Source organism: Hyla sarda, chromosome 1 (genome assembly GCF_029499605.1).
Source record: "Hyla sarda isolate aHylSar1 chromosome 1, aHylSar1.hap1, whole genome shotgun sequence".
NCBI classification, from domain to species: Eukaryota; Metazoa; Chordata; class Amphibia; order Anura; family Hylidae; genus Hyla; species Hyla sarda.
Window position 1 is genome coordinate 526748666 of NC_079189.1, and position 23527 is coordinate 526772192.

Genomic DNA, 23527 nt, shown 5'->3' on the forward strand with positions numbered 1-23527 from the left:
GCAAGTATCGATAAAATTTTACCACTAACATAAAGTAGAATATGTTACGAAAAAAAAACTCTCTGAATCAGAATGAAAAGTAAAAGCATCCCAGAGTTATTAATGCTTAAAATGACAGTGGTCAGACGTGCAAAAAAATGCTCCCGTCCTCAGGGTTATAATGGGCTCTGTCCCCAAGGGGTTAAAGACTCAGCGGTTTTCCGTTTTTGAATTTTCATTTTTTCCTCATCACCTTCTAAAAATCATAACGCTTTCAATTTTGCACCTAAAAGTCCATATAATGGCTTATTTTTTGCGCCACCAATTCTACTTTGCAGTGAAATTAGTCATTTTACCAAAAATTCCACGGCAAAACGGAAAAAAAATTAATTGTGCGACAAAATTGAAGATAAAAAAATTGCATTTTGTAAGTTTTGGGGGCTTCTGTTTCTACACAGTGCATTTTTCGGTAAAAATTACACCTTATTTTTATTCTTAGGTCCATACGGTTAAAATGATACCCTACTTATATAGGTTTGATTTTGTCATACTTCTGAAAAAAATCATAACTACATGCAGGAAAATTAATACGTTTAAAATTGCCATCTTCTGACCCCTATAACTTTATTTTTCTGCGTTCGGGACGGTAGGAGGGCTCATTTTTTGCGCCGGGTTCTGAAGTTTTTATCGATACCATTTTTGCATTGATCGGACTTTTTGATTGCTTTTTTCATTTTTTTATGATATAAAAAGTGACCAAAAATACGCTATTTTGGACTTTTGAATTTTTTTTGTGTACGCCATTGACCGTGCGGTTTAATTATAGATAAATTTTTATAGTTCGGATATTAACGCACGCAGCGATACCAAATAGGTTTATTTTTATTTACACAGTTTTTTTTTTATGGGAAAAAGGGGGGTGATTCAAACTTTTATTAGGGAAGGGGTTAAATGGCCTTTTATTAACTTTTTTTTACTTTTTTTTTTTTTTTTGCAGTGCTATAGCTCCCATAGGGGGCTATAACACTGCACACACTGATCTTTTACCCTGATCCCTGCAAAGCCATAGCTTTGCATTGATCAGCATTCTAGGGGCTCGATTGCTCAAGCCTGTAGCTCAGGCTTGGAGCAATCAAACGCCGATCGTACGCGATGGAGACAGATGAGGGGACCTCTGCTCGCGTCCTAGCTGATCGGGACATCGCGATTTTATAGCGAAAGTCCCGATCAGCCCGACTGAGCTGCCGGGAAGCTTTTACTTTCGTTTTGGATGCGGTGATCAACTTTGTTTGCCGCGTCTGAAGGGTTAAAAGTGCGCGGTACAACGATCTGTGCCACGTGCTATTAGCCCAGGGTCCCAGCTATAATTAGCAGCCGGGACCGACCCGGTATGATGCGGGGTCACGGTGTGACCCCGTTTTAAACACCGGGGCCGGGCGCAGGGCGTACAGGTACGCCCTGGGTCCTTAAGAGGTTAATGTCGGACATCAATCGGTGCTCAGCTGCTGAGTACGCTGCAAGCAGGGCTCTGTGCACTGAGGACAAGCAGGGTCCTGTGCACTGAAGCTCTATCACACACTCCTAACTTACATAGCAGGATGATTGACATGCAGGGAGCCTGCACATAGCACTGTTTGTCCTGCCCATACCTCCTGTATTTGGATCACAGAGACACACAGGCAATAGCTGCAGGGACAGCATTTTTTCACCCAAAAATACACACATTTTTTTCAACCGGTGTATATCACAAATATTCATATAATGATATTACCTACATTTTATCAAAAGTACACTTTAAGTGGCAAACTAAATTAGAATTACTTCATAAAATAAAGTGAAGGGCAGAGTAATAAGAGTGTTGATTTACACTTTTAGCACTACTCTTTATAGCCACTTGGCTGCAGTATCATTCTGTGCATTTGTTAATGTTATCTGAATGCTGTGTACTCGTATAATCTACTCTGGAATATAAGGATAATTGTGAGGAAACATTTTGCTTCTGGTCTTAAACTCTGTGCATTGACTAGTTCTTTACGTTAAGAATATGTGGGCTAAACTAAATAATTTTGAGAAGGGATGAAAAACCTGTAGGTGTTTTGTAAAGGTTAGAAAGAAAATATCACTTGGGAAATTAATCTTTTAAAAATCTCTCTGCTCTCGCAATAGACAAGATGTCAACACTTTTTAGAATCTTATTTCATATCAAAACTTCAGCCCATCAGAGACTTGAAACATAAAGGGACATAGCCATTGCAGAATGTGATGATATGGTACCAGGAACAAACTGTTAGGTTAGGTAATTTGGCATTTAGGTTGTGGAATATGTTGGTGTCATATAAATGAACTAGCTTTTGCCCGCGCCTTCACTTGTGTTAAATTTGGGGTAACATAGTTTTTTTTTTTTACTGATCATATAGTAATGAGGCCGCTCTGGCTAAAGTCTACGGGCATCCAAACAAACTGATTCTGTAAACTTTGATCGCAGCGTCTTAAGAGTTAATGCCGGACATCTGCCGGAATGGCAATGTCCGGCATTAGCCATGGGTCCTGGCTGCTGATAGCAGCCGGGACCGCGCGGGTATGATGCGAGCTCAGCTCCTGAGCTTGCTTCATAACCCTCCTGTGCCGCAACGCCAGGTAGACCCCGCGTTCTGGGGCAAGGGGTTAATTCATACAAACCTCGAACCCCCGTTTCATCCCTTCAGGGGTGGAATTTTTGAAAACGTTAAAACACGTGTTTCTTTATCTCTAATTTTTTGCCTAAAAACAAAGTTTCATGCTTCTAGCTTCAAAAATGACGGACTTCCATACAACCTCTCAACCCCTTTTTCACCCCCTTAAGGGTTGAATTTCGAAAAATCCTTTCTTGAATTTCGAAAAAATTCCTTGTCTGGGTCTTAAAAACAACACCTGTGAAAAAATTCAGCTTTCTAGGTCCAAGGGTTTAGGCTGGGAGTTGATGAGTCAGTGAGTCAGGCCTTCTCTTGTGTTATATATACAGTACAGTACAGACCAAAAGTCTGGACACACCTTCTCATTCAGAGTTTGCTTTATTTTCATGACTATGAAAATTGTAGATTCACACTGAAGGCATCAAAACTATGAATTAACACATGTGGAATTATAGACATAACAAAAAAGTGTGAAAATAGGTCATATTCTAGGTTCTAGCCACCTTTTGCTTTGATTACTGCTTTGCACACTCTTGGCATTCTCTTGATGAGCTTCAAGAGGTAGTCACCTGAAATGGTCTTCCAACAGTCTTGAAGGAGTTCCCAGAGATGCTTAGCACTTGTTGACCCTTTTTGCCTTCACTCTTTGGTCCAGCTTACCCCAAATCATCTCGATTGGGTTCAGGTCTGGTGACTGTGGAGGCCAGGTCATCTGGCACAGCACCCCATCACTCTCCTTCTTGGTCAAATAGCCCTTACACAGCCTGGAGGTGTGTTTGGGGTCATTGTCCTGTTGAAAAATAAATGATGGTCCAACTAAACGCAAACCGGATGGAACAGCATGCTGCTGCAAGATGCTGTGGTAGCCATGCTGGTTCAGTATGCCTTCAATTTTGTATAAATCCCCAACAGTGTCACATGTGTTAATTCATAGTTTTGATGTCTCAGTGTGAATCTACAATTTTCATAGTCGGGAAAACAAAGCATACTCTGAATGAGAAGGTTTGTCCAAACTTTTGGTCTGTAATGTATGTGTGTGTGTGTGTGTGTGTATATGTATATGTATATATATATATATATATATATATATATATATATATATATATATATATAATATGTATGTGTATATATATATATGTATATGAAAGACAGTATGAAATGCTTGCCTGTTTAGCTAAAAGTATAACCAGTAGTAAGAGGGAGATTGTAATCCCACTGTATAGAGAGCACTAGGGAGACCACATCTGGAATACTGGGTTCAGTTCTGAAGGCTTCACCTAGAAAAAGTTATTGATTAAAAAAAGAAGAAAAAAAAACATGTCAAAAGACGACTGCAAAATTGGTAGAAGGTCTTAGGCATGAAAACATCAGGAAAATTCTCAAAGGGGCATTCTTGCCATGTTTGAACATGGTTTTCACACTCCCCCAGCCTGCTTGTGGCCACCAGAGGTGGCAAGGAAGCCAATAACCGCGGAGCAGGCTGTCTTTGTGTATTTTCACAGGCAATTTGTGTATTTTCCATTGACTTTATGTGGAGCTGTATAAATAGCTTATTGAGGTACACCGTTTATGTAACTCTCTTTCAATGCATTCACAAAGATTCCAGAACATTTTTTCACATTTTATGTTGTGGCCTTGTGCACGCAATACCCCATAATGAGAATGCGAAAATGGACATACAGTAAATGTTGGCACCCCTGAAATTTTTCTAGAAAATGAAGTATTTCTCACAGAAAAGGATTGCAGTAACACATGTTTTGCTATACACATGTTTATTCCCTTTGTGTGTATTGGAACTAAACCAAAAAAGGGAAGAAAAAAAAGCAAATTAAACATAATGTCACACCAAACTCCAAAAATGGGCTGGACAAAATGATTGGCACCCTTTCAAAATTGTGGAAAAATAAGATTGTTTTAAGCATGTGATGCTCCTTTAAACTCAAGTGGGGGCAAGTAACAGGTGTGGGCAATATAAAAAAGAAGAGAAGTTCACTTAGTCTTTGCATTGTGTGTCTGTGTGTGCCACACTTAGCATGGACAACAGAAAGAGGCGGAGAGAACGGTCTGAGGACTTGAGAACCAAAATTGTGGACAAATATCAACAATCTCAAGGTTACAAGTCCATCTCCAGAGCTCTAGATTTGCCTTTGTCCACAGTGCGCAACATTATCAAGAAGTTTGCAACCCATGGCACTGTAGCTAATCTACCTGGGCGTGGACGGAAGAGAAAAATTGATGAAAGGTTTCAACGCAGGATAGTCTGGATGGTGGATAAGCAGCCCCAAACAAGTTCCAAAGATATTCAAGCTGTCCTGCAGGTTCAGGGAGCATCAGTGTCAGCGCAAACTATCCGTCGACATTTAAATGAAATTAAACACTATGGCAGGAGACCCAGGAGGACCCCACTGCTGACACAGAGACATAAAAAAGCAAGACTACATTTTGCCAAAATGAACTTGAGTAAGCCAAAATCCTTCTGGGAAAACGTCTTGTGGACAGATGAGACCAAGATGGAGCTTTTTGGTAAAGCACATCATTCTACTGTTTACCAAAAAACAGAATGAGGCCTACAAAGAAAAAAACACTGTGCCTACAGTGAAATATGGTGGAAGTTCAATGATGTTTTGGGGTTGTTTTGCTGCCTCTGGCACTGGATGCCTTGAATGTGTGCAAGGCATCATGAAATCTGAGGATTACCAACAGATTTTGGGTCGCACTGTACTGCCCAGTGTCAGAAAGCTGGGTTTGCGTCTGAGATCTTGGGTCTTCCAGCAGGACATGACCCCAAATATACGTCAAAAAGGACCCAGGAGTTCTGAAGTGGCCAGCAAGGAGTCCAGATCTAAATCCCATTGAACACCTGTGGAAAGGGCCCCCTTCCAATAGGAGAGACCTGGAGCAGCTTGCAAAGAAAGAGTGGTCCAACATTCCGACCGAGAGGTGTAAGAAGCTTATTAATGGTTATAGGAAGCCACTGATTTCAGTTATTTTTTTCCAAAGGGTGTGCAACCAAATATTAAGCTAAGGGTGCCAATAATTTTGTCCAGCCCATTTTTGGAGTTTGGTGTGACATTATGTCCAATTTGCTTTTTTTCCTTCCTTTTTTTGGTTTAGTTCCAATACACACAAAGGGAATAAACATGTGTATAGCAAAACATGTGTTACTGCAATCCTTTTCTGTAAGAAATACTTCATTTTCTAGAAAAATTTCAGGGGTGTCAACATTTACGGCCATGACTTTAAGTATTCAGACCCCTTGCTATAGCACATGGTGAAATTTAACACCTGGGCTTCCACTTCTGATCATCTTTGAGATGTTTGTTCGCCTGGATTGAAGTTGCCTGTGGTAAATTCAGGTTAATTTGAAAAGACACAGCCCTGTCTATGTAAAGTTTTAAAGCTGACATTGCATACCAGTGCAAAAAACAAGCCATGAAGTGGAAAAAATGCCCTTAGAGCTTGGATTGTGGGGAGACATCGATATAAAGAAGGGTACAAAAAGAATCGGCTGCACTGAAAGTTCCCAAGAGCTCAGTGGCCTCCATAATTCTTAGATAGAAGACATTTGAAACAATCAAGACTCTCCCATGAGCTGGCCACTACACCACAATAAGTAATCGGGGGGAAGGGCCTTGGTATGTGAGAAGACAAAGTACCCAATAGTCACTCTGCCTGAGCTCTACATATCCAAAAGGTCTCCACGCATATGGGCTATAGGACAGTGTTTCTAGAAAGACACAAGAAACACACAGTGGTCTCTCCTTCGAAAAGCCCACATGGAGTTTGCGGGAGAAAAAATGCACCTAAAGAAACAAGATTTTTTGGTCTGATGAAACCAAGATTGAACTTTGTAGTCTCACTTATAAATATCATGTCTGGAGGAAACCAGGCACTGTGCCCAATACCATCCCTACAGTGAAGCATGGTGCTGGCTGCATCATGCTGTGGAGGTGGTTTTCATTGTCTGGGACAGCAAGACTGGTCAAGGTTAAGGGATATTCCTTGTGAAATCCTGATTCAGAGTGCTTTAGGTTCACGTTCCAAGAAGACAAAGGGGGGAGTTGGTCGAGTCGGGTAGGTGAACGTCTTTATACCCCTTTAATTTGTGTGGCAGAAACTGTGTACATGCGCCAAATTTATTAAATGGTGCAGGGCATGTGAGAGAAGCCTTGATTTACCTTATATGGACAGTGCAGATCCTCACAGATGCCCAGTCTCTCGCTCTCTCCCCCTCTTTACAGAACCTATGCTTAGCCATGTCCCCATTTCCTGTGTTCTGTCCTTCTGAGGCTGTGACCAGACAAGGATTTCCCCTAACGGACTGTGAACAGCAGGTTACAGGCAGTGGAAACTCATAGTGGCCAAGACTTTAGAGTTGTTTTTCTACAATAAGTCATCCTTGTCAATAAAGTGATCTACAAATATGTTAGACATTACATAGTCTATTAAATAGAGGAAAGCTGTTTGAAATGGCATTAACCATTAAACATGGCCCTTTCCAATCGGTTATACTAATTATATTTATTTTCTATTTAAAAAGTCTCTAAAGGGGCAGTTTCAATATTCAATAAAGGAGGTTTTTCAGGTGTCGTATACAATTTTTTATTTTTAGATCTTTTTTAATCTACATATTTCTAGTTACCCCAGGGGACTTGTACAAACAGTCGTTCAACCATCCCCAGATGTCATCATCTTTGTCACTGACAGATAACTCCTCTGGGTTTCATGGGGTTTGTGCTTCGGGTAAACGACTCGTTCCGTGAAATACGTATCATTCTCCAGTTAATAGCTGTCATGTTTGTCTTAGTGATGTGTGACCATGACACTTTGTACATTCTTAGCTTTCAGGAAATAGTGTAATCCTCAGGGATAATGGATTCTAAAAAGATAATCGTAAAAGGAGGTTCCTTATGGCTGACATGTAATGATGGATTATGTTATAAATATATGACCAGTGGGGGACCCAAAATTACTTAAAATCTCCTTGTTCCCTCAAAGGGTCTGGTGTTATATTGTCAACATGATCAATAATGTGACAACCTGCTGTCCCTTTTTGTAAACACATCCGCAGCAACAGAGCAGAAAATTGACAATATTCTAAGTAAAACAAACATAACTATCCAACTTTGACTATTGCTGCAATTTCTGGTTTTGGCCCCATTCACTGTTCCTGCACAAATCACAGGTATATGTAGGCAAGCAATCGAAATGTTTGCCGACGTATACCGCAACATGGCAGGCCCATTGCCTTCTGCTTCACTTCCTTAATGTGCACCGTTTCTGTACGTACTGGAGTCAGAGAGGTGTTCTGTATGGGAGAGCAGGTCCCAAAAGCATAATCATGGATGTCATTTTAATAAATTAAAACAAAAAATTAAAGTTGCTTGCTGGTTTCACCAATGCAACATCCTATGTCACACTTGGTGCATTGTTTCATTTAAACCACATTCTGTCTCCTCCTTATCTGTAGTCTATGGTCCTGTAGCTGGATCGTCTTCTCTCTGAAATCCCCCATGTTCAGCGTAATCACCATTCTCACCCCTGCTCCCCCTTTTCATCATTATCTATGTAGTCTATCGTCCTATAGCTATACACTTTATGGCACAACTTAGTGTGAATTCTCCACACATGTTGTTTTAACCCCTGCATATTTGTGAGATGTAACCTGTGTTTTCTTCTTGTGAGCTTAGATTTGCTTTTGACTTGATAAAGGGAGGAATCCCAAAAGCTTGTGTCTACAAAATGCTGTTAGTCCAATAAAAAAGGTATTACAAGATTCTGCAGCATCCTATGATTTTGCATTTGCATCACAGGGCTAATACGGCTACTCCAAACTAATACAATAAATAAATAAATATATATATTTGTGTCAGATGTTTATATTGCTATTTGCGTAGGCAGGACACAATGACATTGAATATCCATTTCAGCTTTGAGAGCACATTGTACTTAAAATGTGGGAGCTTTAAGTATAAGAAATGGCCTTCAACCCATTTCGTTTTTGGGTGCAGTTTTATAAAGGTGAATCAGTTGAAAATAAATTTAAGAAAAAATTACTTGCCCATGGGCTGTGTTTGTATTGCTGTATTGCAGCTTGACACTAGGGATGCTGATACCAATTACCAATACTTTTTTCAATGTTATGTGACAGTTTTTTTTTGTTTGTTTTTTTTATATAAGAGAAAGGGCTTTTACTATATATATATATATATATATATATATATATATATATATATATAATTTTATTTAAACTTTTTGAAAAGGGGGCGATTAAAATTTTCTATTAGGGAAGGGGTTAATTCATAATTAATTATGAATTTAATCAAAATATAATTATTTATTACACATTTTTTTTTCTTGTTTTTAGTCTCGATAGGGGACTAGCACATGCAATCTGTAGATTGCATACACTGATCAATGCTATGCCATAGCATAGCATTCATCAGTGTTATCGGCTCTCCCTTACTACTGCCTGCCATGCAGTAGAGGAGCGACGATCGGACAGCACAGAGCACGGTAAGGGACCTCTGGCTGTCCTTTCAGCTGATTGAGACACCGCGATTTCACCCCGGTGATTTTGATCAGCATCCCTGAGCTAACCGGCAGTTAACTTCAGGACTTTTAGATGCTGCGATCAAAGTTGATGCTGGTCCCGGCTATGATGCACGCTCAACTGCTAAGCGTGCTGCATAGCTCTGGAGTGGGCACAGGGGAGTTGATCTGTGAGGAGAGTGCAGGCGGCTTACTGCACCTCCGTGATACCTGCCGACGGGAGTATCGATATCGGGACATCCCTACTTGACACCATTGAAGTGAATGGAGCGGAGCTTCAGCACAATACCAACAACAATTGTGCCCAGTGGGCACTGACACCCTCAATTACCCTCCACCATAAAACTTAACTTTTTTTTCATTCACTTTACTATGTACAAAAGTAGAGGATTAAAAACACATCTATACACTGGTTTGAATGCTCTATCCACCCTTTAAATCCAGCTATGAATACTGAATGTCCTTTTATTCCAAGGATCAATATATTAGTATTCAGGGAAAGGATATTCAGTGCTGTAAATGCACCACTGTCTGATGGCAATAGCCTATGGGAAAGTGCACCTGCAGTGTGCACTTCACTTGTTACGGTATTATACCGGTTTAGGATAGAGATGCAGTTAAAATCTATATGCTCTTCTACATCCTACATGTTTCGCCACTTGTGTGGCTTTCTCAAGGAAACATGTAGGATGTAGCACTGAATATCCTTTCCCTGAATACTAATACATTGATCCTTGGAATAAAAGGACATTATTTCAGTATTCATAACTGGATTTACAGGGTGGATAGAGCATTCAAACCAGTGGATAGATGTGTTTTTAATCCTCTACTTTCATACGTAGTAAAGTGAATGAAATAAAAGTTAAGTTTTATGGTGGAGGGAAATTGAGGGTGTCCGTGCTCACTGGGCACAATTGTTCTTGGTATATTGTTTACCCTCCATCTGGGAGGCATTTTTTGTTGTTGATCTTCAGCACTACGCACAACGTGTGGCCAGGTGTAGCACTGCTCTTTTTTTTTTTTTTTTTATATATATATTAAACAGCTATCTTCTTTGGGGCACTTATGAGACTGTGAGACTTTATTGTTTTCCTATCAATATGTGCAATGTCCTTTCTGTTTTATCTGTTTGTCAATAAACAATATTTAGAAAAAAACAGTGAGAAGCCTGTAACCTCAGGTTTACACACTTTACAGCTGTCATGTGACAAAAGCTCCACCTACCACACAGATTTTCATACAAAATGGGGAGTGAATTCAGAAACAAGGAAAGAAGGCCATGTCTGTATTTTTTACAGAATATTGAGTTTGCTGTGGAAAAGTAGATTATGGTAAAACCCCTTTAAGTAGCAGCATTGTGGGCATCACAATTATTTCATGTATTATTATTTACTTAATTTATATATTTTACTTCATAGTTTGGAAGCTGTTCTACCTTCTATGAAAATCTTGGATACAATGAAGGATAATCTCCATCAACCAGTTTGGATAAATGCGGACATACTAACTGGGCCTGGTGGAAATGTCAGCGTGGATGCAACAGAATTCCTTCAGGTTGTTACCTCCTTCTTCTCAGATGTTACGTTGTCTTTGGGCTGGACAACTGCTTGGCACCCAGACAAACCTAATGAAGGTATAACCTGTGTGTGTTACTATTACCACCATCCTATTACATGTTTACTGGCCTAGTGAATACATTCATGGACCTAAAAGTTCCAGAGTTGTCATTGACCTTACTGTAGTGGTAAGCACATGAACAAAGCTGTTATTTTTTTTGTTTTTTGTTGTATCATTTCCAATCCTTGCAGAAAATAGAGTGGAATGTTATAGATGTAAATAATCACCTATTGTTGCTCTGCCCACTGGACTCCTTAGAACAGTATGAGCAGGACTTTCAATTAATTTATATGGAATTTTTTGCAACAATTCTATGTAGCAGTCTACCGGTCAGTCTGGTCTACAACATGGTGCCAGTAGATTTGACATTTTCACGATGATAGGTCTGAGGAACCCTTTAAGTCATATAGTGTCTGGACTCCATTAGGGTATGTTACAAAAGCAAACATGGCTCTTTACGGCCAATATGAATAGAAAGAATGTACTTCAAGATAAATATTTGATCTACAATATTCGGCATTTTGATTTCTTATTTTTCTAATGCTTACCTTATGCAGTATTTTACTATATGGTCACATTATGCTAATTTATTTCCTGCCACTAATACAAATGTTCTGGCTGTATACCTCTTTGAGGTAAGTGAGACATACATGGTGCTGACCCTGAACATCTGCTTGTGTTCCATCACTCAGTGATGTGATTGCTTTTGCATTCTGGGAATTCAATTATTTCTGTGACAAACACTGCACATATTCACTTGTCAATAAACTTATCACTGAGACGTAAATGTTTTTCTCTGCCGCTGCTGAACAAAGACTGGCCTTGATGTGAAGAGCGGAACAGGTTGAATTTATCGTTCATGATGACGCTGTGAATATAATGCTTGTATCTGAAGGTGGTTGATGGTTATAAAAAAAATAATAATAATAATTTTTGTCAATTCTGTAGTGTTTTGAAGCTTCGCAAACTTTTCTTTTCTTGAACCTGATTACTTCCCACTTCAGAGAAGGTCAAAAAGTGAAGTTACAGGATATTTTATATATCTATATATTTGTCAGATCCATCTACTTTACAAAGTTTTTCCCTCCCTGATTTTTGTAGTAACGGTTAGTAAAAAAAACAGTTGAATGTCCCAAGCTCCATATAAAACTTCAATATTGTATTATATTTTGATCAAAGGTCAAGACACAAACCAACGCGTTTCAGACACACCATGTGCCCTTATTCATGGCTTAAAGGGGTACTCCCGTGGAAAACTTTTTTTTTTTTTTAAATCAACTGGTGCCAGAAAGATAAACAGATTAGTAAATTACTTCTATTAAAAAATTGAAATCCTTCCAGTTCTTTTTAGGGGCTATATACTACAGAAGAAATGCTTCTATTTTTGGATTTCTCTGATGTCACGACCACAGTGCTCTCTGCTGATCTCTGCTGTCCATTTTTGGAACTTGCCAGAGCAGGAGTAAATCCCCATAGCAAACATATGCTGCTCTGGCCAGTTCCTAAAATGAACAGCAGAGGTCAGCAGAGAGCACTGTGGTCGTGAAATCAGAGAAATCCAATGAGAAATTTCCTCTGTAGTATACAGTCCATAAAATGTATTGGAAGGATTAAGATTTTTTAATAAAGTAATGTACAAATCTATGTCTCAAAGGAAATTAAGACACGGCACCCGAAGTTCTACTTTTATCTTGCTGCTTTATTGCCACAAGCAAGGCTTACAATGAGGATGCGCTACACCAAGGTTTAATTTCCTTTGAGACTTATATATGCAACTGCACTTTGGACACGGGCACCGAGTGATCTACGGAGCGCTCGGACCTGCAGGAGTGAGTTCTGAGCCGGGAGTGGAGTGGTGCTGACAGTCATATCTCAGGACTTTGCTAATTTACAAATCTGTTTAACTTTCTGGCAACAGTTGATTTAAAAAAAAAAATTTTAAAAAAAGTTTTTCACGGGAGTACCCCTTTAACTTACAAATAACAAACACATGACACGGCATATATATGGCAGGAACTCGACATGCTACATCCTAGTCCGTTATCATGTGTTTTTCATTTGTATGTGAAAAGAGTATTCATGAATGTATCCCCTGTCCACAGTTTAGAAAATAAAAAGTGGTGGTAAAATTGGAAATGTTCAGCCCATAGAAAATAATGAAGGGAAGGCAGCACAGGCCATTGTGTGCACCATTCGTTAACAATTTTGTCCCTGTCCCTTTGGGGTCCCAAGTGGTTATACCCCTGCCAATCAGCTTGATATCCCCTATAATTTCATGAGATGGGAATACCCCTCATGAATAAGGGTGCTTGGTGCAACCAAAACATGTCAGTTTGTGTACTGACCTTTTTTCACAACAAAGTAAAATACTGAAGGTTTTTTACAGAGCTGAAGACCTGAGTTGTTTATTGTGGAATGTTGCCTTGGATCTGGGCGCTGTCTTGTGTGCACCCACAAGATGACGGTTATAGGATACAGATGGGCTATACATTCTTTCTATTACCTTTATTGTATCACAGATAGTAAAATGCATTTTAGTGGGACTTGTGGTATAATATAATTCTATATGTTATCAATTGTTAGATTGTAAGGCCTGGAATACGTGTTGTAGAATAGCGGCAGCTGCAGCATATGCTTGAGGGACTATGTTAAAAAGACTGCACATGGCATTGTGCTAACTAGTAATGCTTGTTAATGTGTAGTTTCTCTAGTCTCTGCATTCTCTCTGGTTGCTATGTTTCTAAATGCTGGTACAGCGGCGTTAATCTGATATGTGCAACAACATATGGCATGGAAGTTAGCCCATTGTTGATTTTGACCAAGCCACATTATTGCAGTTATGTAACAATGCAAAAATCACATATTTTTTTATTTCTTGCTACACCTGGGCCGAGATCTGCTCAGTCCTTACAGTCCTTGGATTAAATGCATGGACAAGCCATCCATGCTCACATATGATGTTTATTATACATACTTGTATGCCACAAGCATAAAAAAAATGTCTTTGACTTGTCAGATAAATACGATCCATATTGTGAACATGCTGGTGCTTGAAACTTTTACAAAAATGTTGCCTTTAAGCACATGTAAGACCAACAGCAAGTGAGAATATGATAATAGTCAGGATACCCATTTTGTCTTGTATCTGGACATCATGGCAAATATATGTGCATGTGTGGTCACTTTATTTAAATTAATGGGACCATATGTAATCTTCATGACTTAGGGTTTGGTCTCACGTACCGATTATGCAGCATATTTCACACAGCGCAAAATGGTCTGCAGCAGCAAAAATACGCTGCGTAATCTCAGACGATCATACACAGGGTAAGTTGGTGGAAGCCCTGCGTTTTTAGTGAAGATTGAAGTTGAAGCCAGGGCTGTGCTTCAGTCACGCCAGCGTGCTGCTCTGCCTCCAATCTTCACTGAAAATGCAGGGCTTCCACCAGCTAGCCCTGTGTATGATCATCTGATACTATGCAGCATATTTTTGCTGCTGAAGACCATTTTACGCAGTGTGAAATATGCTGCGGAAGCGGTAAGTGGGACTGCACCCTTACAAAGTAATGTTCTGATCACAATACCATCATGGATTCCATTTAGAATACTCCCAGGTTGTTCTCCCAGGTTGGCCCTTTGGCTTTAATGGACCAAACATAGTCTTCTAGTGAATGTGTTCAGTTCATTTTTCAAGCATATAATGTTTCTGTGCAGGACTCAAAAGCATAGTCTACTGCACTTTTGCAACCTGCACAGAAACCATATGCTTTTTGGGAAATTGGCCCAACGGGAAATCCTCACTATTTGTTAGCAGACCTTTTCGACAGGTTGCCCACATATACCAGGGATGTGTGCAGAGGACAGATAACCCGGTAGATGACCTGGCACCATACAATGTCTGTCATTTTATGGTAGTATGTTTACAATTCATTCGGGTCTATATTGTGGATGGTTGCACTGATTATTCGTGCATTACACTTTTCAGTTGTAGAATCAATCTATCAATCTAGTGCCAGCATTTTGTAATTTCCTGTATTTAACTTTTGTTTTTAGGCTATAACTGGGAGATGGTGAGAGAAATGGAGAATATCTGTAAAAATCTGAGCCAACCTGTGACATTCCCAGTCAGAGCCGCCTTAGTGCGACAATCATGGCCTCAACTACAATGGTTGCTGCAGTCATCAGATAGGTAAAATTATAGTTACTACACACCGTTGAAGTTTCAGGTCATTTAAGTTAGTCATTAGAACCCATGTTTATCCCCTTCGCACATTCCAGGTCAACAATCTGTAGTTGTTGAGGACATCTATTTTGTACAAGACTGTAGTAGATCAGAAGTTGACTGTGCCTTTAAATAGTTTTAGAAGCTTCTTAAAAACATTGTGCACCTTTACAAGTCTGGTTCATCCCTAAGAGCAATTTCTAAACACCTGAAGGTCCTAACATCTGCTTATATGATAATATTCAAGCTTTAAAACCACATATCCATCATCTTATTCAGGAAGTCTCAATTTACACATCCTAGACATGAATGTGCAAACAAAATACACATCAGTCCAAGAACAGCAGAAGACCTTGTAAAGATACCGGAGGAAAAAGGTACTAAAACAGTAAGTGAGGGTGGGCTGGCACTCCTCTGTGCTCTCTCCTGTCTGATAGCACTCCTCTGTGCTCTCTCCTGTCTGATAGCACTCCTCTGTGCTCTCTCCTGTCTGATAGTACTCCTCTGTGCTCTCTCCTGTCTGATAGTACTCCTCTGTGCTCTCTTCTGTCTGATAGTACTTCTCTGTGCTCTTTCCTGTCTGATAGGACTCCTCTGTGCTCTCTCCTGATAGCTCAGTGTCTGCTCTCTGCTATACGGGTTCTGCTGTACATCCTATTCAGTTTTGGCTCCGCTACACAGACTGTAGAACATGTAGTGTCTGTAGTACACATGAAAGTTTCACAGTTTCGACTCTTCTATACTTGCTGTGCAGCGTCTGCTCTGCTATGCGGCAGGAAGTTTCATCTGAGGGATGACAGCGTTTTGGACAAGGGAGTTTCAGATGAGGGAGGAGGGAGTTGTGGCTGACGACTGACGGAGGGTTGGTGTGAGGGAGGAGCCAGGATGCTGTTTCGCCTGACGGGGGATGGAGTTACGACTGACGGTGATTGGTCCGAGGGATGAGGCAGGATGCTGTTTTCTTGACACGGGATGGAGTTTCGACTGACTGTCCTAAAATGGACACAGTACCTCTGTGCTCTCTGCTGTCTGATGGGACTCCTCTTGTGCTCTCTCCTGCCTGATAGCATTCCTCTGTGCTCTCTCCTGTCTGATAGCACTCCTCTGTGCTCTCTCGTGTCTGATAGCATTCCTCTGTGCTCTCTCCTGTCGGATAGGACTCCTCTGTGCTCTCTCCTGTCTGATAGGACTCCTCTGTGTTCTCTCCTGTCTGATAGCATTCCTCTGTGCTCTCTCCTGTCTGATAGGACTCCTCTGTGCTCTCTCCTGTCTGATAGTACTCCTCTGTGCTCTCTCCTGTCGGATAGGACTTCTCTGTGCTCTCTCCTGTCTGATAGGACTCCTCTGTGCTCTCTCCTGTCTGATAGGACTCCTCTGTGCTCTCTCCTGTCTGATAGGACTCCTCTGTGCTCTCTCCTGTCTGATAGGACTCCTCTGTGCTCTCTCCTGTCTGATGGGACTCCTCTTGTGCTCTCTCCTGCCTGATAGTATTCCTCTGTGCTCTCTCCTGTCTGATAGGACTCCTCTGTGCTCTCTCCTGTCCTATCAGACAGAGGAGTGCGAGCCCACCCTCACTTACTGGACTTTGTAAATGCCTGTGCCTTAGCTTGGACAAAGCCATGATTTTATAAGCCATGATTTCTATGAAATGTCTGATAGCACTTCACTGCGCGCTCTCCTGCTCTATTTCTCCTCTGTGCTCTCTCCTGTCTGATAGGACTCCTCTGTGCTCTCTCCTGTCTGATAGTACTTCTCTGTGCTCTCGCCTGTCTGATAGGACTCCTCTGTGCTCTCTCCTGTCTGATAGCACTCCTCTGTGCTCTCTCCTGTCTGATAGTACTTCTCTGTGCTCTCTCCTGTCTGATAGGACTCCTCTGTGCTCTCTCCTGTCTGATAGGACTCCTCTGTGCTCTCTCCAGCCCACCCTCACTTACTGGACTTTGTATATGCCTGTGCATTAGTTTGGACAAAGCCATGATTTTATAAGCCATGATTTCTATGAAATGGAAATAAAATGTTCTTATGAAGTATATTAGAAAGGTTAATGTTTTGCCAAGATGTACAACATATAAAAAGTTTTTATCTGATGGTGCCCATTTAAAGAGGTTGTCCCAATATGAAAAATAGAACTAAATTAAAGCATTATGTAAAATTAAACTTATTTTAAATGTACGTGTTTCTGAAAATGCACTATTTGAGAGAGACTTCTAAATCCCACAAGTTGCTGCACTGTTTTGCATTGTTTTGATATTTGCTCTTCGTTACGACCAACTTAGGCCCCTTTCACACTACATAATTACTCCGTTTTCGAAGTTCCGTCAAAAAACTGGCAGTAAAACGGCAGTTACAAAATCCTATACGGCCGTTAGAAAATCCCATTATAGTCTATGGGATTTTTCTAATAACAGTTTTAACCAGTTATAGCCCATTATTAATAACGGCCGTTATTTTGTGACAGAAGATAATAATGGGAGAAATAGTTCATGAACACTTTCTCCCGTTACTATCTTCCGCCACAAAATATTGGCCGTTATTAATAACGGGCTATAACTGGTTAAAACTGCTAGTAGAAAAATCCCATAGACTATAATGGGATTTTCTAACGGCCGTATAGGATTTTGTAACTGCCATTTTACTGCCGGTTTTCTAACGGAACTTCGAAAACGGAGTAATTATGTAGTGTGAAAGGGGCCTAAGACAAATCACACATTCTCAGTTCAACTGCATCTCCTGAAGGTATTGCAGGGGTGTGGAAATTTTATAAAAAACTACTTGTCCACGGGACTAAAATGGAGCAAAATCTACTTGTCCCTCATGACGATCCACTTGTCCCGGCCAATTTTCGCTTTTACGCTCTCGTTTTTTCCTCCTCGCCCTATAATAGCCATAACTACCAACTATAATGATACCTTTTAATTTTTCAATAACATATTCTCTGAACCAAAAAATATATATAAATATATATTAAGGGAAGTGAAATTGAAATAGTAAAAGATAATTTTGCAGAATTTGTGGTTTTCTTTTCTGCGCCATTTACCTTGTGGTTGAGGTAACATGTTAGTTTTATACTTTAAGCGCCTGATTACAGCGATACCAGATTTGTATCGTTTACGTCATGTTTTACTAATTCTGGACTTTATCTAATTTTTTTTAATTGCCATTTTTTAACCCCTGTAGCTTAATTTTTTTTCCGCATACCAGGCTGAATGAGGGCTCATTTTTTGCGCCATAATCTGTTTTTTGTATCGGTACCATTTTGGTATTGATCTGACTTTTTAATCGCTTTTTAACTTTTTTTTTCTGGGATATTATAAAAATTTCAAATCTGTGGTTTGGTATTTTTTTTTCATTTACCATACGGGATACATAATGTTATATTTTAATAGGTCGTACAATTACGCACGAAGCGATACCAAGTATGTTTATTTTTATTATGTTTACATGTTTTTATATAGGTAAAGGGGGTGATTTGAACTTTTAACATGGAAGGGGTTAATGCAGCGGTCTTCAAACTGTGGCCCTCCAGATGTTGCAAAACTACAACTCCCAGCATGCCCTGACAGCCAACGGCTGTCCTGGCATGCTGGGAATTGTAGTTTTGTAACATCTGGAGGGGCACAGTTTGAAGACCACTGGGTTAATATGTGTTTTTCAAACTTTTATTAAAACTTTTATTTATTATTGTTATTATTTTTTTTTTACACTTTATTAGACTTATGAGGACTCATTAGATTCCTCAGACAGATGAATAGATTCTATTGAACTCTATTAATCTGTGTGCTCTGTGATCCATTGATAGAGCCTGGTCCAGCCAGGATCTATCAATGACAGAGCTGGGACTGGAGGAAGCAGAGGTAAGTCCTCCGGCTACCTCTATAGTGGATCGCCCCCCTGCGATCGCGCTGCGGGGGGGGGCGATCCACCCCACTAGCCCACCAGGGAGCATTCACATCTCCCTTTAGACGCCGCTGTCAGCTTTGACAGCGGCGATCTAAAGGGTTAATAGCCAGCCGCGGCGATCGCCGCATGCTGGTTATTAGTGGCGGCCCCCGGCTACTGAGAACAGCCGGGGGCTACAGAGTATGGAGCGGGCAGGAATCCCGAGCCCGCTCCATACATACTGCAGAGCGCCGCATGCATCTCCCCGTGCAGACGTGCGTGGAGTGAAGGCAGAGGACGCAGATCTGCACGGGGAGCAAGAAGCCACGCCCCCTCATCTCCCCCCCGCATGTCTGCAGAGCAGGGGAGAGAAGATACATACACAGCTTCTCATCTCCCCTGCTCTGCTTCCGAGGACACAGGCTGCTGAGTATGGAGCGGGCAGGAGTCGGCAGCCCGCTCCATACAGACAGCAGATCCGCCGCACTTGTCAGGTCCGGCCCTGCTTGCCTGAAGCCGGGCTAAGGGCCGGACAAATTCACCTGCCCGGCGCCCAAAACTGCTAGTCCCGAGCGTCGGGCGATAGAAATTCCACATCCCTGTATTGGCAGTTAGTCTGCACTGTGCATATAAAGAAGAAGGATTGTGGGTAAGTGTTGCGCACATCTCACAATGAATCGGGGACTGTAGTGACTGCACTGTGCGCTGCATGTTGAAATCTATGCTAACTCTATCTGGCTGATGTTAAAACAATCTGATGTGTGACCATTTCACTTTAAATTTTTTGTAGTTTTTATAAAAAAAAAATTTATGGGAGAAATTTTGTTTGCATGGAACTACTTTTAACATATGTGCTGCCCGATTCTCCGTTTGTTTACAAAAGTTTCACCAATTGGCATATTCACAGTTACAAAAACTTTTCAAGGCATCCTAATGGCAGGTAATAGGTATCACATATTCTATATAGGCTCAGGAAAGACTTGTGATGAATGGATTGATATGTGTCATGACTGAATAGTGAAGAGTGTTGTGCATTCCACATTGAGACCCATTGAGTTCATTGTCATAGTAATGTGCACTTTGCTCGTTGCAGGTACAGCCTCACTGTCTGGTCAGGAAAGGATGATATCTACCCCGTAGAGGACCTGCTCTACATTCGAGAACATACAGGAGAAGATCGGATATTTTATGATGTGTTCGAACCTCAAAATAGTGAACTGAAGCTGGTTGTAAGACAGAAGGAACAAGCAAATAAGCAATAGTGGAAACAGCAATAGTGGAGCTCATCTCATCACAAACTAACAGGAATGATGCATTAAATGGGTGGTCCCCTCTATACACTGCCTTTTTATTAAGCCCCTTTTTTAGGTGAAGTCTGTTCACTGGTCTTTACCTGCAACTCTTGATCTGTCATGAGGATAAGGAGTGACTTTGAATCTTGTATATTTACTTGTATTCTGGGGTCTTTCACCCCCTGTTCTTTAATATCTTAGGGGTTCAGGATTTACAGCTGCCAGCTGAAAAGACATTTAATAAACAGTAATGTATATTGCAACTTAATTCTTTTGGGGCAGATTAACCAATCTAAATGCACCAGAACTCAACACCATAAACTGACCACTACATCCTTAGTATATGCTTTAGATACTTTTTCCCACTTCACTGGACTTTTTGAAAGTTTCTAAAGAAGGGGGGGGGGGGAGGGGGCTTGGCTGTATGCACCACATTTTTTTAATAGCATGCTTCACTTTTGTGGTGCAAAAAATTGTACTAAATAAATGCAGCCGAGAGGCAGCACAAGGAGAACAGGGACAGCATGGTCTACTGCCTAACTCATCAGCACTCAGGGAGGAAGAGGAGTCATGCAGCGGGAGGACACACCCCCTCCAAAGCACAGAATGACAAAGCCAGTGAGCAACTGATAGAAGGTATTTGTGAGAAAAATATAGGTGCTAGATAATATTTTTTTGTGGAATATGACATGTACGCTTTAAGGGCCTGTCAGGTTTGGGTATGTCTTTCATGTTTAGCTAATAGAGTGGTCCCAGGCTGAGCAGGCTATAGGATAGATAATAAGATGTCAGATGACACCTTCAAATATAGAAAATAAAATATATTCAACCTTTCCAGACCTGTTTACTATCATTTTCATGTAAGAGTCTGTTCTCTTTGAACGGTAATCATGCACAATGCTTCCTGTGATCTTTTTAGATTATACAGAATTACATAAAATTATATTAATGGAATAACATCTGTAGGAATTTGTAACTTTATTTTTCTTTGATATTCTTTTGCATAGGCATTTTACCAAATTTAGTACAGTATTTAGTTTTACCTCAGTTGTCCTTAGTTGGCTGCAGACTGCTTTTAATAGATCAGGACTGGCTAAACTTTAATATTAGGGATGTCCTCATACTGGACATTTGTTCGAGTACTTATACTCGTGCAAATGTCCACGATACCTAATGGTGGGAGTTTCTTCTACAGGTATCATGGAGGTGCAGTAAGCCACCTGCTTTCTCCGCTCCCAAGCTGTGTAGTGCGCTCAGCAGCTGAGCACACATCATAGCACACAAAATAGATTGCGGCTTCTAAAAGTCCTGAAGTTAACTGCCAGTTAGCTCAGGGATGCTGATCGGGATCACTGCGGTGTCTTGATCGGCTGTGAGGATGGCCGGAGGCCCCTTACCCTGCTCCGTGTGTCCGATCGTTGCTCCTTTACTGCTGCCAGCCATTAGTAAATCAGCACCGATAACACTGATCACTGTTATGCTATGGCATAGCATTGATCAGTGTATGCAATCTACAGATTGCATGTAATAGTCGCCCATGGGGACTAAAATAGTAAAAAAAAAAAAAAAAAATGTTTGTGACTTAACCCCTTCCCAATAAAAAATTATCAAAAAAGTTTAAATAAAATAAACAATATATATTTTTTGAATATAAAAACAAAAAAAACACCCCTTTTTCCCATTAAGGGTACATTCACACAGGCGGATCCACAGCGTATCTTATGCTTCGGATCTGCCGCTAAAGGGCCGCTACATGCTGCCTCTAGATGTGCCTGCTTGGAATGGCAATACGCTGCTACAAGCAGACACACTGAGCAGGCCACTCCATCATGAGCTAGGCCGAGAGCGCCCGCGATGTGTGAGTACACTGCGCATGCGCACTGCAACTTGCACATCGCAATGTGTTTGCTCATAGCGGCGTATTGCCACTTTGAGCAGGCACATCTGAAGGCACCATGTAGCGGTCATTCAGCGGCAGATCAACAGCGTAAAATACGCTGTGGATCCGCCCATGTGAACGTACTCTTAAGGAAATTGGTATCGGCGAATACTTAAGAAAAAGTTTCGGTACTCGGTCTTAAAAAAAAAAAATGGTATCGGGAAATCCCTATTTAATACTTTTTCCTATTTAATTTCTTTAGGTCCTATAATAGTGATAACTAGTTATGTTTTTTCACTTGCTTCACATGTCCATGCCTTGATAGGTCGGAGCTGCTTTGGCATGTGCGGGACCTACACAAAATATTTGGTATGTGGTTTCAGTGTTGTGTTCACATGTCCTATTGGAACGCTCTCAAAAGTCATCCAGGCCTCTCTTAACCACTTTTAGAGAATTCATTGTGACAACTTCCTCTGGCAGGGAGTTCCATAGTCCCACTACTCTTTTAGTAAAGAATCTCCCTATATTAGTATCTTTTTTTTCCTCTAGTTGTAGAAGTTGCACAATATTTTAAAAAAAACTATAGCTGATGCCTTAGAACAGTGTTCTTTAAACTCTGAACCTCCATCTGTTGCAAAACTAGAACTCCCAGCATGCCCGAACAGGCTGTTTGGGCATGCTGGGAGTTGTAGTTTTGCAACAGATGGAGGTCCAAACGTTTAAGACTATTGCCTTAGTATATGCTGAATGTTCCAGTTCCTGCTGATACAATTGTTTTTATTCCTGTGGTAGGGTCACACGCAATGCATCCACGCATATTTGACATTACTGATGTGCTGTCGGCAGTCACAGAGTGACTGCAGATCTGGCTCCCTGCTGCGGCCGGGTATCTCTGTATGTCAGCTTGTGACTGCTTGCAGGAAATCCACTACGAGCAGACAGACAGATATACAGGGAGCTCGCTCGGCAGTCGTGACTGCCGGCAGCTCTTCCGCAGTGTCAAATATGCGGATGCACTTTATGTGTGACCCTACCCATAAAGTAAAAAGGGGGGAGTACAGCGTAAATACATGTAATGAATGTCACTAACAAGTTAAAATGTGTCCACATTGTAGATCCAATAAAAATGTTTTCTCTTATTCTGTATAAAACCTAAAACAAACTAATAATTTCCTTTAGCAGTAACTTGTAAAATCCAATGATACTGTGTTTATACACACGGGTATACTATTATGTTGCTCTTTTTGTGAAGATACATTTTAATTGTACTCGACTGTTCAAGGCCGGTTGCCATAGTTACACTTTTTATCAAGTGTTTTAATATTGGTAAATTGATAGTAACTCTGCATAAACGCTCACATATGCCTCCCTCCAATGCACATTTAATGTAAGACTAAGGTTTTATTGTCACCGTATTACTACAAGACAAACTTCT

The 23527-nt window shown here is 40.7% G+C and overlaps 1 protein-coding gene across 1 annotated transcript in view; it reads left to right on the forward strand.

Moving 5' to 3' along the window:
• The window catches only part of FAM151B (family with sequence similarity 151 member B), a 66351-nt gene extending 45301 nt beyond the window's left edge, over window positions 1-21050 (forward strand). Inside the window, exons 4-6 of the mRNA XM_056539298.1 lie at window positions 10622-10836; window positions 14874-15009; window positions 20015-21050. Of these exons, the coding sequence (XP_056395273.1) occupies window positions 10622-10836; window positions 14874-15009; window positions 20015-20183 (520 nt within the window). The 3' untranslated portion in view covers window positions 20184-21050. The remainder of the gene's footprint in view (window positions 1-10621; window positions 10837-14873; window positions 15010-20014) is intronic.
• Window positions 21051-23527: the final 2477 nt, after the last annotated feature.